General features: G+C 42.5%; 1 protein-coding gene across 4 annotated transcripts in view; it reads left to right on the top strand.

Moving 5' to 3' along the window:
- The window catches only part of Il12rb2 (interleukin 12 receptor subunit beta 2), a 92,373-nt gene that overhangs the window by 61,708 nt on the left and 14,928 nt on the right, over positions 1–15,737 (top strand). For all 4 annotated transcript variants that reach the window (XM_052173862.1, XM_052173863.1, XM_052173864.1 and 1 more), the window contains exons 9-10: positions 64–280; positions 11,575–11,775. In XM_052173862.1, the coding sequence (XP_052029822.1) occupies positions 64–280; positions 11,575–11,775 (418 nt within the window). The remainder of the gene's footprint in view (positions 1–63; positions 281–11,574; positions 11,776–15,737) is intronic.

Genomic DNA, 15,737 nt, shown 5'->3' with positions numbered 1-15,737 from the left:
CAGTCCAGCCACAGAGAGCATGCCCTGGTCTGAGAGTAAGAATATGTGCATGTTTTGTTGCAGAGTCTGAATCCATCAGAGGCAAGAGGGAAGATCCTCCACTATCAGGTGACCTTACAAGAGGTGACAAAGAAAATGACACTACAGAATACTACAAGACACACCTCCTGGACCGGGGTCATCCCCAGAACTGGGACTTGGACTGCATCCGTGTCTGCAGCCAACTCGAAAGGTGCTTCTGCACCCACTCGAATTAACATAGTAGACCTGTGTGGCACTGGTAGGTACCTGCTGACCTTAGCATTACCTATGGGAAACTGTCTCCTTCACCTTTCGCTTCCTGCAGGTGAAAGCCAAAGCCTTGTTTGAGTAGCCAAGAGTTTAGACTTTAGAGTCTGCAGCTGTCTTTGTCTGTCATCCTGGGATGACCTTGAACAAGGGAATTAAATCCTCTGAGCTTCAATTTCTTCATAACATTGTCTTGAAGATCACTGAGGGATTATAGTCTTACATAACTATTAGTAAAGAAAGCTACATTAAATTAGAGTAATATTTTCCAGCTAGACTTATTTTTATAGATTCAATAATATATATTGTTAAATTCTAGAAAAACATTTATAGACTTATATTTAAAAACCAAGAGTATTAAAATGAAATTCTGACCTTAGTGAAACTTAGTGAAATTTTGTTCTTTATTATATATATTTAAATATATGCAATTGTTTTCAGCAAAAAAATCTCAACTACATGTACAGTCTCACATTTATAATATCTTCTCCAATTTTCTTTTCAAAGAAAAAAACCATGAATAGCAAGAAAATGGATCTCAAAAAAATTCTAAGCAGAATACAACACTATAATTGGACCCTTTCTTATAATTTGCTGTCATAATGTTATTATACATGGGTCTAACAATCATCAGATTGAAGAAATTTCTACGAAAACATTAGGGTTTTTTTTAAGTTTCCTTTTGCTTCTCTTTCTCTCTTTGTTGTTCTCTCACATAGTACATCCCAAACCAATTTCCCTCTCTCTACTCTTCCAAGTTTCCCTCCACATGTCCCCTCTGCCCCAGAGCCACTCCTCCTCTGCTTCCCTTCAGGGACATCAATCAAACATGGCATAACAAGTTACAATCAGACTGGGCACAAACCCTCATACCAAGGTTGGCCAAGACAACCCAGAGAAGGAAAAGAAAGGGTCTCAAGAGCAGGCAAAGAGTCAGAGACAGCCGTGCTCCCAGTGTTAGGAATCCCACAAAAACACCGAGCTACACAACCATAGCATATATCCAGAAGACCTAGCCTAGACTCTCACAGGCCCCACGACTATTTCTGCAGTCTCTGTGGGCCTCTAGGAACCCTCCTTAGTTGAGTCTGTGGACTGTGTGTTCCCTTGGTGTCCTCGAGCCCTCTGGCCCCTATAATCCTTCCTCGCCGTCTTCCACAGGGCTCCCTAGGTTCTGCCGAATGTCTAACTGCGCGTCTCTGCGTCTGCTCTTATCAGGTGATGGATGAAGCCTCTCTGACGATGCCTGGGGTGGGCTCCAGTCTAGGAGTGTAGCAAAGTAGCATTAGGAATCACTTCATTGACTGTTTTTGCCACTTGTATTTGGTTCTATTCTATAAAGACTTACTTATTTTTTTATGTGTCTTTTGCCTGCATGGATGCCTGTATACCATCTGCATGTAGTGCCTATTGGAGGGCATCTCATGTCCTGGATCTGGAGTTACAGACGATTGTGAGCCTCAACGTATGCTGAGAAACCTAACATGAGTCCTTTGGAAGAGCAGCTAGTACTCTTAACGGCTGAGTCATCTCTGCAGTTCCAAAACATTATTATTTTAGATGAAGCATTAAATCGTGGTTATATTTTAAGAATACTCAATGAGCCAGCTAGAAGGAAATACAAGGACATGTGGTATCAGTGACTGCGGGCCTGACCACTGTGGCTCTCACATGGAGGGGGTTCACAGATAGCTCAGGGTGCTTACGGCAGTACTCCAGGCTCCTCTATCTCCGGAGCTCTACTAAAGCTGCCATTCATCCTCACCTGGAAATGGTCCAAAAAGGCTGACAGAGCTCTAGCTGTTTCCTCATAGGCAGCAGAACAGAGAGAGGCAGAAGGGCGTGGCTGCCGTCTCAGGAGCTCACCCCAGTGCACAGCAGCTTTGCTCGTGCTGCCACTTGCTGGCCCACACCACTCACCTGGCCACACCCAGCCGCAAGGAAGGCTCACAAACATAGCTCTGGCAGCCATATTCACTTCCTGAAAATGAAAAGTTGTTTGGTAGGCAGTGGGTAATCCCTTCTTTCTGTGGGAGAAGCACTCAAGGCAGGGACATGTAGAAAAAGATAAATTTCCTAACTATTGGAAAACACTTCCATGTTCATGCACTGTGAAATAATTTTATCTTAAGAAACACAAGTAATACATGTGATAGTGCACAAATCAGGGGCCTGAGGCAAGATCTTTGGCAAGGCCAGCATAGGCTTTGTGGTGAGGTCCTGTCTCAAAAAGAAGAAAGATGCAAGTGAAGCTTAAGATGCAAATGATGATAGGCCGGGCGGTGGTGGCACATGCCTCTAATCCCAGCACCGTGGGAGGCAGAGACAGGTATATTTCGGAGTTCAAGGCCAGCCTGGTCTACAGAGTGAGTTCCAGGACAGCCAGGGCTACACAGAGAAACCCTGTCTCAAAAAAACCAAATCCAAAAAAGATGCAAATGACAGTTCTATTATATATTATATAACAGTTTATATATAGTATTATGTAACATAATATATAATATATAGTATTATTATATAATTATATTACATATGTATGTATTTTATAGAATTAAATTATTTAATCATATATAATTGATGTATTATATATTATAATTATATGATTAATATTAAATTACATGATTAGTATTAAATTAATATAAAATATATTAGATTATTAGATATCTCACAGTTTAATATAAAGACAATATGTATCTATATATTTATGCCTCTATTACTCTATGTACTTTTTTTTCTAAAATACATGGTATGTCAGAGATGTGAACACATAACTCAAAAAAGGAAGTGCAAGAGCCCAGCCTGTATAGGTCAGAGAGCACTTTTTAATATACATAAGATCCTAAGTATAAGTTATACACTCAGTATGTATCCATGTATATCTACTTGCATATCTATGACACACACCCCATTATGAAAGAAACAAGAAAGCAATGAAAATGTCTACATAGCTAGCAATCAATGAGATGAAAATTTTGAAAAACATGGAAAATCCAGTCAGACTGGCAGTGTGAGAAGACTGTGTTCCATGTTGGTAAAAACTATTTTTGTGTGTTCTTTGTGAGTACAGCTTTCTGAAAAGCAATTTGGCAATACACTAAAAAATGCTAAATATGAACCTATCTTTTGACCAGAGAACTTCAATATAATATGTATTTAAATATAAATGTATTGAACTTTAAATATAATATGTATTGTCAAACTAGGTGTGGTGGTTTCAGCCTATAATCCCAGCACTTGGGAGGATGAGGCAGAAGGATTGCTGTGAGTTCAAGGCCAGTCCGGGCTACATGGCGAATTCTAGACTAGCCTGGGTTAGAGAGACTGGGTTTTGAGACTCCTGTCTCAAAAATAAATAAGAAAGGAAAGAAGGAAGGAAGGAAGGAAGGAAGGAAGGAAGGAAGGAAGGAAGGAAGGAAGGAAGGAAGGAAGGAAGGAAGGAAGGAAGGAAAGAAGGGAGAGAGGGAGGGAAGGAAGGAGGGAGGGAAGGAGGGAGGGAGGGAGGGAGGGAGGGAGGGAGGGAGGGAGGGAGGGAGGGAGGGAGGAAGGGAAGTTGTGATCTCAGGAAATAATAGAATGAATGTTAGAACTGTAAATACAGATGTTTATTGAATACCTGCTTGAGGGCTGGTGAGATAGCCCCAAGCCTGACAGCCTGACTTCAATCCCCAAGACCCACGAGGTGGGGAAGGAGAGAACTGACTCCCTGAAAGTGTCCTTTGACCTTGAAACCTGTTCTGTGGAACATGCACATGTACATTAATTAATTAGTTAATTAATTAATATTCTATTTTTTTAAAAAGAAAAAATTTTGATGCAGTGTAATACTATAGCTGACCTAAATGGACAATAGAGAATAGATTATTAAATATATCTGACCTTTGCCTGTCTTTTTTTTGTTTGTTTGTCTTTTGTTTTGTTTTGTTTTTCAAGGGTTTCTCTGTGTAGCCCCGGCTGTCCTGGAACTCACTCTGTAGACAAGGCTGGCCAAGTGCTGGGATTAAAGGTGTGTGCCACCACTGCCCTGCCTGTCTTAATCACACACCAACTTGTCACTAATTGTTCTAGGGGCAGAAGTACATTGCAAGCTGGGCAGTGGTGGCACACGCCTGTAATCCCAGTGCTTGGGAGGCAGAGGCAGGCGGATTTCTGAGTTCAAGGCCAGCCTAGTCTACAGAGTGAGTTCCAGGACAGCCAGGGCTACACAGAGAAACCCTGTCTCGAAAAACAAAAAACAAAAAACAAAAAACAAAAACAAACAAAAACAAACAAACAAACAAACAAAAAAGTACATTGCAAGCAACAAAGTAGTCTTTGTAAAGTATCTATGGTCTCAGCACTTGGAATGCAGAGGCACCAGAGCCTTAGAAGTTGGAAGCCAGCCTGGTCTACAGAGGGAGTGCCAGCGATTCAGAGACACATAGGGAGACAATCCACACACCAGAGAAACCAGAAAGATGTATTTAATGATCCTATTTTAAATCTACATTTATATGAGCAGGGTTTTTTCTATAATTAAAAACAAAAAGTCAAGTAGAAGTGAAGGGAATATTAACAGAGGTTGTCTTTGCATATGTGGATTATAGGTGACTTTTCTTCCCTTTTAGTGGTTTATTAGTTTGTGCCTTTAAAAATAAAAGAAATTTAAACTGGGCATAGTGACATGTTTTTAATCTCAGCGGTTGGGAGACAGAGCCAGGCAGATCTCTGAGCCAACCTGATCTACAGATGGAGTTCCAGGACACCCAGGACTCCACAGAGAAACCAGAAAAAATAAATAGAGAGAGAGAGAGAGAGAGAGAGAGAGAGAGAGAGAGAGAGATAGGTATTTTATCTTTTACATTCATTTATTTAGTGTGTGTTTATGTGCATGTAACAGTGCACATGTAGGTCAGAGGACAGCTTTTGGGGGTTGGGTCTCTCCTTCTACCAAGTGCAATTTGGGGATCAAACTCAGGCTCAGCAGCAAGCATCTTACTTGTTGCGCATACACACTGCAGCCCCCCTTTGATTTTTAAATGTAATATTTCTCCTCTGTGGGTAGGTACTGTGCATAGGTGTTTTAAAGACTCATTTGTATTTCATTTGTAGTATGTTTTACCTATGTAAAGCATGTAGTATGTTTTACCTATGTAAAGCATGCACATATACACATGCTACAACCACGCTTGGTACCTATGGGGTCCCATCCCCCACAGCAGTTACACATGGTCAGGAGCTGCCATGTCAGAGCTGGGAACTAAACCTGAATCCTCTGCAAGAATAATAATCACTCTTAAGTGCTAAGCCATCTCTCTGGCTCCTGCACACAGAATGTTAAAGTGAATTCTGTGGTAGTGTCATGCTCTTTTTAGGATGTGATACAATGATGTCAGTCATGTGGCTGGCACAGGCCTCTCATCCTAGCCTTCATGAGGTTGAGGAAGGAAGATTTGGAGAATGGCTCGAGTACATAGCAATCTCAGCTGTGGACTGAGCCAGTATCAAAGGGTCAACAAGCAGAGATGGGGAAATACCACAGTAAATACAGAGCTTACCTCTCAAGTAGGAGAACCTGAGTTCTATGCCCAGAACTGATATTTAAAAACCCAAGTATGTTTGACATGATGGTGCACGCTTGTAATCCCAGTCCTGGGGAGGCAAAGATATGTGGATCCCTTGGGCCTGCTTGGCAGCCAGCCTGGGGAGAGTCCAATGAGAGACTCTGTCTCAAAACAAAAGGTGGAAGAGATCTCGGGGAATACCATCTAAGGCTGTTCTCAGACACACGTATACACCTGAACACATACACACAAACACCTGAACACACACACATATACACCTGAACACACACAACACATACATACATACACATACACATGCACACAAAGCAACACATATGAACATGTACACAATGCATGCACATATATAGAATCCAGTGGATAGAGATGTATCTCAATGGTAAAGCATTTTCTTAACAAGGGCCTAGATCCAGGTAACAGACCATTATGGAGGGAAGTCAGGGCAGGAGTTCAAGCAGGCAGGAACCGAAGCAGAGGCCATGAAGGAGTGCTGAGGCCATGGTCTAATCAACTTGCTCATAATGCTCAGCCTGAATACCTACACACCCCAAAACCCCCTGCCCACTGATGATATAACCAACAATAGGCTAGGCCCTCCCATATCAATCAATGAGATGTCCTAGAGCCTTGGCCACAGGTCAATACTACAGAGGCATTTTCTCAATTAAGATTCCTTCTTCCCAGATGACACTACCTTGTGTCAACTTGACATAAAAACTAGCCAGCATAGTGGCCCACACATATGTCAGAGACTGTGGTTCTGGAAGGTTAAATATCATCCAGTGTGGCAATGCAGTATTCTGAAAATACCTCTTACATACTACGAGACTGGCACTTTTGCTGGACCTCACAGCCAGAGTTAATAGCACACCTTGAAGTCACTTAAGACTGCTAGCCTACTGGGTATTCAAACTGTTTAACCTGCCTTTTACAAGAACAATGTCACAACCAACCTTACTTGCCCTGGATTTCCATGTAATAAACTTTTGCCACCTAAACTAATGCATAGATATAATCTTACATTATGTATTCTTAAATGACCCTGACCCAGACAATGCATGCGTATCATTGCTGAAAGCAGCCAATACAGAAGTTGAAAGCCACTTTGTAAAATCTACTATAAAGGTTAGAAGCAACTATACATGGATATTGGTTGATAAATAATGTTTTTTATCTGGGTCATTGGGATAAATTAGAGTCAGGCACTTGGTCCCTTGTACAACTCTGTAAAGGATCCCACTCCTTGCCCGTGTGATGCTTTCTGTGCTGTTCAATAAACACAGAGTGAAGCCGGTTGTGAGGGACAGACATCATTCACATACACAGACACATACATTTTACACACTCATACACACACACACACACACACACACACAGAGAGAGAGAGAGAGAGAGAATAGACAAACACACAGGGACAGATAGGTACAAATGTAGCCACAGATATAGACTCATGCAGAAGACAGGGAGTGTGAAGTAGAGAATTCAAATGTGTTCTCACTCTTGGTTAAAGAATGCCGAAGAGAAGTGCTTTTCTTTCTTTCCTTATTTCAATATTGATGCATTATTGGTGACTCAACGTGAATCGGTAATGCAAATAATCCACACAATCCAAGCTCGGCCCTCAGCAAGCCACAGAGCAGCAGGACAAAAAGGACAGCTTCCTTTCTCTTGGGTGGCACCTCACAAACATCAAAAATCCATACAGGGGTTCTCAGGAAACATGGAGATGGGATATTTCCTTTGAAGCTGAGGAAGCAAACTTGTTTTGTATTTGCTTTTTGAGACAAGGTCTTACTCTGTGGCCCCAGCTGTCTTCAAACTGAGAGAGCACCAGCTGCCGCTGCCTCCCAAGTGCTGGGATTAAAGGTTTGCACCACCAGGCCTGACATAAAGGAGTGATTCTGAAAGGTGACTGAGAGAGAGTGAATTGTTAGCAGGGTCTCAAAGGAAAGGCCGTGGTCTGGCAAACATCCTAGAGGAGGAAGTTGCAGACTGGTGCCTGGGTCGAAGAGTGACCTGGAGTCTGAAAGACTCAGAGACTCAAGCTGATTTGTTTAGCAAATTCCTGGTAAAGTAGAGATGAAAAGAGCTCCGTGTACATTTTATCACAGCCTTAGACGAAGATCCTGTAAATTGTAGCACTCAGAATTTACGGATGAATGAATTTGAGCATACACACACACACAAACACACCCACACACTCACTCACAACATACACACACAGACGACATACACACAGACTCAGACTGGCAAGATGGGTCAGCAGGAGGAAAGCGGTTATGCTGCCAAGCCTGGAGACTTAGGTTACTGCCCTGAGAACATATAGTGAAAGGAGAGAACACACTACTGCAAAGTGTCCTCTAACCTCTGTGTATATGCTTCGACATTTGCAAGTAAGTATATGAGTACACAAATACACACACACATAGAGAAACACATACACACATACTACACACAAAATAAAACACACACATAAAATAAAGTCAGCCAGTGCCATTACCTGCTAAGCTATCTTGCTGGTCCAGAAGAAAAACCGTCAATGTTTAATGAAAATAATAACCATTTTTAAAGCTAGAGTTAACCTCTGTGCTCTTTTAAAAAATGCTCAGACACAAACCACTGTACAATTGAACCCTGAAAGAATATATGATCTTATTTTATTCAAGTTCCTATAGAAAATAGAAAGTAAGGATTGCTGTCCAATCTACTGTATGGAATCAATTGACCTGTATTAATGAATGCAAAAAAAAAAAGACAATACAGGAAAGATTATTGTCTAAGTCACTTCAAAATCTAAACGAATTATTAACACTTTAAATCTGTATATATATATTCAAGATTAGTGCAAATAGTTCCAACTTCTAGGTCAAGACACACAGCATTTAATGACTACTTGGTCCTGAAGGAAGTAAATGGGAGACAGACTGAGAAGGTGCCAGTCCTCCTCCTCCGTCCTCGTCCTCCCTCCTCCCCCCCCCCCCAGCAGGCAAAATAAATGTCTGTACATAGGAAAGTTCTTTTATTGTTGTTGTTAAACCTTTGGCCTTAGAGTTTTCTGTTGTTCTTCAGATAAACACTAACCAACTTCATTCTTAGAGTACAAAAGATTTTCCCCCTAGGTAGTAATATTTCTATTTTTAATTGGAGGGCTAGCGTAAAATATCTCTTTACTTCAGAAGGCTTTTCTATTCTTTATATTAATGAGTATTCACAGGTTTAATTATAACATTTTCATATGTCTTTACCATGTGCTTTGATCATACTCCTTCCCATTACCCAGTTCTTCTTTAATCAATCAGAGAAGAAAAATCCCAGGGAAACCACTGTCCCCAGGATTCAAAGAAAAAACAAATATCTAAGAATTATTAGCAAGATAGATATATCTGTGCAGTTGACAATATAGAAGCACAAGACCTGGTAAACATAAATAGATAATAACATTTATTTCATTTAATTTAATAATAATAACATTTATTAAAAATACCCCATAAAACAACAAAAAAACAAACAAAAATAAAATAAAATAACCCTTTTTAACTCAACTGAAAACCTAAGCATGAAAGGCCAAACTAAAGGCCAATACGAAAAGATGCAATTGAATATGCCCATGGCCCCAGCATAGTGGAATTTTACAAACAAGACTCAAATCAAATCTGGGGTAAATTTACCAATACCTATGTAGCTAACAAAACTGTCAGAGAACTGACTGACAGCCTTGAGTTGAAAACTTTTCCACAATTAGGATCATCAAAGCTACCTGCCAATCAGAAAAGGGCAGAAATACAGAAAAATGAACCAAGTCTACAAATAATCACAGAAGAAAACTTAGTGAGAAGCTTGGCCTTAGGAATTCATAAACATGAAAATCAAAATTCTAATCAGATATTATATATACCAGATTGATAAGCAGTACAAGGTGGGGTAATAAAAAGTGGAAGAAGAGAGAGTCCTCATGCTAGCTGTTCCCGAAGTGTCAACATGCCGCTGGATTTTATTATCTTCCGGGCATGTGACCAGTGCCTCCAGAAGGCTAGGCAAGCGCTGCGTCCCTCCCCTGTCCATCTGTTTTAGATCAGTGAGAGGACACGCTCAGCTAGCAGTGTCATGTGTGTGCATCCAGAATGGCCTTGCACATGCACCGGAGGTACTGCAGAGAACACTCACTGTGCCCTTGAGACAGTCCCATGAGCACACTCAACTACACTGTCTCCTATTGGCCTTTAGTTCTGCCTTTTATGCTTGGGTTCTCAGTCCAAATATAAGCTAAAAAGAGTTATTTTATTCTATTTTTTGTTCAATTGTTTTTTGTTGCTTTTGGGAGGGTTATTTTTAACAAACATTATTATCATTATTATTAAATAAAATACTCAGGATGCTGCTGCTAGTCCATAGAGAGCCGAGGAGGAAGGGCAGACGTGTGAAGGAGTGAGCTAGGTGTGCATGAAAACGGACAATGGAGACATCTCAGAAGCAGAAGGCTAAGTGAAAACGTTTGAGAAAGCACAACACACAACCAAGGGCTCACATTGCTTTTCAGTGGTACATTATTATGCTAAGAAGACATATGGGAGGTGTATTAAGAGGATGTGTGTGTGTGTGTGTGTGTGTGTGTGTGTGTGTGTTATATTTAATGCAGTAAGCACTTTGAGGAAATGCAGTAAGTGAATTCAAAGAGGAAGTAAATCCACAAGGAAAACTACTCAGGCCTATAGTACATGCCACTGGGGCTAATCCAGCATTAGCAACTGAAAGCATATACCTTGACAAGGAAGAGAGACTGACGCATTCCAAAACTTAGTTGGGAATAAGCTGTCATGTGTTTTTATCTTGTATGTCTGTATGAACAGATGTATGTGTGTACATGTAGCCACAGGGTAACCTTGGGGGATGCCATTCTGTCACCACTATCTATATCTTGCTTTCTAGTTTTTTTTGCTGGTTTGTTTTTTTTTTTTTTGAGAGAGAGAGAGAGAGAGAGAGAGAGAAAGGGAAGGAGGGAGAGAGAGGGGGAGGAAGAAAGGAAGGAAAGAAAGAAAGAGAGGAAGGAAGGAAAGAGAAGGAAGGAGAGAAAGAAAGAAAGAGAGAGAGGGAAAGGAAGGGAGAGAGAGAGGAAGGGAGAGAGAGAGGAAGGAAGGGAAAGAGAGGAAGGAAGGGAGAGAGAGAGGAAGTAAGGGAGAGAGAGAAGAAGAAAAGAAGGAGGAGGAAAGAATGAGAGAGAAGAAAGGAAGGTAAGAGAAGGAAGGAAGGAAGGAAGGAAGGAAGGAAGGAAGGAAGGAAGGAAGGAAGGAAGGGAGGGAGGGAGGGAGGGAGGGAGGGAGGGAGGGAGGGAGGGAGGGAGGGAGGGAGGGAGGGAAGGAGGGAAGAAGGAAGGGAAGGAGGGAAAGAGGGAGGGAGGGAGGGAGGGAGGGAGGGAGGGAGGGAGGAAGGAAGGGAAGGAGGGAAAGAGGGAGGGAGGGAAGGAACAGCGTCTGTCCCTGGCCTGGAGCTCCGTGAGCAGGCTGGGCTGGCTGACCAGATCCCCTCAGGGATCCGTCCCGTCTCTACCTCCCAGCTCTGGAATTACCAGTGTGCACCCCCCGCGCACCGTGCCTGGGTTATGTGGGTTATGGGGATTGAATTCGGGTCCTCAAACACTTTATGGACAAACTATGGACAAACATGTCTCTCCAGTTCCTGTTTTCAACTTTATGTACTTTTGTTTTGCCCTTCCTCTTCCTCGCCCCCAAAGAGTTGCTGGCTCCTCAGCAGGTCTCTGCAAAGTCAGAGAACGTGGACAACATTATGGTGACCTGGCGGCCTCCACGGAAGGCTGCTTCTGCTGTTTGGGAGTACATAGTGGAATGGCGGGCTCTCCAGCCAGGGAGCATCACGACGTTTCCCCCACACTGGCTACGGATCCCACCCTACAACATGTCTGCTCTGATTTCAGGTACCTCACTACTTGCATTCCTTCTAGAGGGCCACCAAAGTCCCCTTTATTTGTGTGCTGGCTAGTTATATGTCAACTCAATACAAGTTAGAGTTTTCGGAGAAGGACTCACAATTGAGAAAATGCCTAGTGGTGGGCAAGGCTACAGGGTATTGTCCTAATGACTGATGTGGACGGGCCATCAGACTAGGCAAGCTATGGTGCACAGCATCTCCCCATGGCCTCTGTATCAGTTACTGCTTCCATGATCCTACTGTGAGTTCTACCCTGACGTCCTTGGATAATAGACTATAAGCTATAAAATGGAATAAACCTTATCCTTTCCATGCTTTGGCCATGGTGTTTTATCATAGCAATAGAAACCCTAAGACATTTGGGGAGACTTCAAGCTGAGTTTTGCCTTCAGTTACGGAGGACTACGTGGTATACTAGGGTACTAAACAATGGGAACTTAGAGTCCACCAAGACTGTCCTGTAAGTCAGGTGTGGCGTGGTTCACACCTTTCATCCTAGCACTTGGAAGGCAGGTAAATCTCTGTGAATACATGGCCAGACTGCTCTACACTGTGAGCTCCAGGACAGGCAGAGCTGCAAGGAGACCTTGTCTTGTGAAAACAAAAACAAGAAACAAAAAGACTGCCCTCAGGACTAATGAGAGAATCAACTGATTAAGAAGTCTCATGTTAGTCAGGCAGTGGTTTAATCCCAGCACTTGGGAGGCAGAGGCAGACGGAGTGAGTTCCAGGACAACCAGGGCTACACAGAGAAACCCTGTCTCGAAAACGCAAAAAAAAAAAAAAAAGTCTCATGTTTTTGGGAGAATTATGTCCCCTAGCGCCATGCCCAATAAGATGAAAGAATAATTAAATGAAATAAATACACAGAGCGCTAAGTTAACTTATCAATATAACAGATGCCTTTATCTTTGTAAAGTCATTTAACTCAAAATAATGTTTGTGCAATGAGTCATTATTTTAAACCCATCATACAGATGACAAAAGCAGGAAATCCTCATTCCCAAACCTGTTCTTTGTCATTTGTATCATAATGAATCTAGAACTAGTATATGATAATTGGGATCTCTGTTGCTAAGTAAGGTTTCTGTCAGGGGTTACAATCAAGTGAAAATACCTGAAAACACAGGACAATGACTAGAAAGAACTTAGTGTCAATTTAAGTGTCAGTTCATATCATGGTTCATGGTCTAGCTATACAGCCAGCCTACCCAGGTCTGAGTCCCGGTTCCTTCACTAACAGATGTGAGGCCTTGGGCAGATTACTGCTCCTCTTTCTTCATCTGAGTGGTTATGAGGACTGACTGTATTAATACATGGAAAATGTGCTCAACAGTACTTCGCATATCTTTTTGATATAGAATAGAGCTTATTCAGGGTAGAGGATGGGAGTTAGAGAGGCAGAGAGAAAGAGAGAGAGAGAGAGAGAGAGAGAGAGAGGGGGGGGGAGAGAGAGAGAGAAAGAGAGAGAGAGAGAGAAGAGAAGTGGAGGGGTGGAAGCCAGCCATGGCCGTGTGGAGAGAGGGGAGGGGAGGAGAGAGGGCCAAGAGGCAAGAGCGATGAGAGAGCGGTGAGAGCAGCATATTTCTAATACTGCATTGTTTTATCTAACACGTGATTATGATTAAATGTCAGAAATAAGAATTGAAGGGGCATGCTGGTCCATCACAGCACCCAGGAGGCAGAGGCAGGAGGATGTTTGAGTCCAAGGCCAGACTGCTCTACACTCCTGAATAGGCAGGGCTACATAGGGAACCGAGAGAGAGAGAGAGAGAGAGAGAGAGAGAGAGAGAGAGAGAGAGAGAGAGAGAGAGAGAATTGGACAGGTTTGCTAAAGTCTATATTGTTGTTATACTATGAAAATCATTACCTCTTTAGGGGGATGTATACAATCTACTTAAGGTATGGTGGTGTTCTTGGAGAAAAACACCATATTAAATAATAATATATGAGCTGGTTGTTGACTGTGTGCCTCCTGTTTGGCCTGCCTGCCCAGACTTCTCACAGGTGAAGATCCCTTCAATAACCTTTACAGGGGAGGCTGCCTGCAGTGCGCACCCAGAAAGAGAAGAGCGGGCCACTGAGAGTCTACAAGTTTTCATTTGGAAATTGATTAGCCTATAGAAGAGAAATGTAGAAGGGGTATGTTAGGCAGTTTGATTGTTGTTACTTGTTTCAACATGTATACATGCAAAAGTGTGTGTGTGTGTGTGTGTATGTGTGTGTGTTTCCTTGGTTGTTCTGGAATGCAAGAAGACTCCAACCCTGAAAGGAAATGGGAAGAAAAAAAGGCATTGATTTTGTTGTTGTTTGAGTCATAGCGATCTCCTGCCTCTGCCTCCTGAGTGGTAGAATTAAAGGCATGCATTACAACACCCCAGCAGAAGGCATCAATTCTGAGAGCAGCTTAGTGACTTTCCTCTGGGATAGCTGGAGACTTTACAGTAATACCAGTTTCCCTCGGGGGCTATCCCACCCATCAAATTAAACAGAACACAGATAGGAAGCGCACTGACTAAACTGAGAGGCAATATCAAGATTCATCCCTCATGCCCAGTTCACACTGTGCCTTTCTTTTGGAAATCAGATCATTCTCTACAAATACCATAAAGTAGATGATGAAAATGTTCTTCATACTTAACTTAAATATTCTGAATCACTTTTTTTTTGTTGTTATTGGGTATTTTTTGAGATGGGGTTTCTCTGTATAGCCCTGGCTGTCCTGGAAGTCACCTCTGTATGTAGACCAGGCTGGCCTCAAACTCAGAAATCCGCCTGCCTCTGCCTCCCAGAGTGCTGGGATTACAGGCGTGTGCCACCACAGCCCAGCTTCTGAATCACTTTTGAATTATGCATTTGAATAAAAACCAGCTTAATAAAGTTGTAAAATAACATTATTAATATTGTTCTGCCACTTGGAAATACTTGATTTTTGGTCACTTCCTGTTAAACTGAAATTTTCACTGATTGCTACTTAGCCCATATTTAAGTGTTATTCCCAAATGCCACTGCGTCCTTACAAACTTTTTCTGACTCTGGCAGAATGGACAGTGTCAGATGGTCTGGCGTGAGCCAGAGTAAACCTGATTCCTGAATTGTGGGCTGGTGGACCCATAGACTATCATGACCATCCTGTCTGTCCCCTGTATCTCAGTGTCTGGACATTTCCCTCTGCCACATGCCAGTCTCAGTGCCTACATGATTACTCTAGGTGACATTATTCATGGAGGACTTGCCTGCTTTGTCCCTCACCTGAAGTGAAACTAAATTTCTGCCTGGAAAATAAAACTGTAAAAGAGCTTATAAGCATCCAGCCCAGGTCGGCACAGTGGAACAAAAGGAGCTAAGAAACCAGGCCATAGTGCAGAGAAAATAAGAGTCTTCTGCACATGGGCCTCCTCCACTGTAGACACCATTGTGGAGTATTCATACGGAATCATCAAAAAAACAAAACAAAAGAAAACAAAGCTCTCAGCTTATGACTGATATCGTAGTGTCCTTGCTCAGCTTTGCAAGGCTCACCAGGAACTCCCAGACCTCCACAGGGCACAATGGCTGATCAGCTCCTCCCAAGACATGGGGCAGAAGACCACAGCAAACACTGGCAACAGGAGCCACTTGTCAGAGCCTTCCAAAGAAAGTATGATTCCATAGCCTTGGCTGCCCTGCAGGCTGGGTCTCCTGGCACTCTAGGGAACAAGCTGGCAAGTGCTTCCTGCACTCTCTGGTTTCTATGGACGCAGGTTGTTGCCATCCTTACTTGTACCTGCTCTCCACAGGCTCTCTCCCACCTCGGTTGAGTGATGATTTAATGGGCTTTCATGTTTAAAAAGAAAAAAAAAGCCATACACAATTTAGTAAGTGTGTGAGGGGAAATTCCTCTGCGCCCCCAAAAGACATTGAACCTCATCAATTCTTAGTGTAAGGGACCCAAGCAAGCCACTAGCC

Source organism: Apodemus sylvaticus, chromosome 2 (assembly GCF_947179515.1).
Source record: "Apodemus sylvaticus chromosome 2, mApoSyl1.1, whole genome shotgun sequence".
In the NCBI taxonomy this organism is placed as follows: domain Eukaryota; kingdom Metazoa; phylum Chordata; class Mammalia; order Rodentia; family Muridae; genus Apodemus; species Apodemus sylvaticus.
Note: the sequence above shows the minus strand (reverse complement) of the source record. Positions and strands in the feature narration are given on the sequence as shown.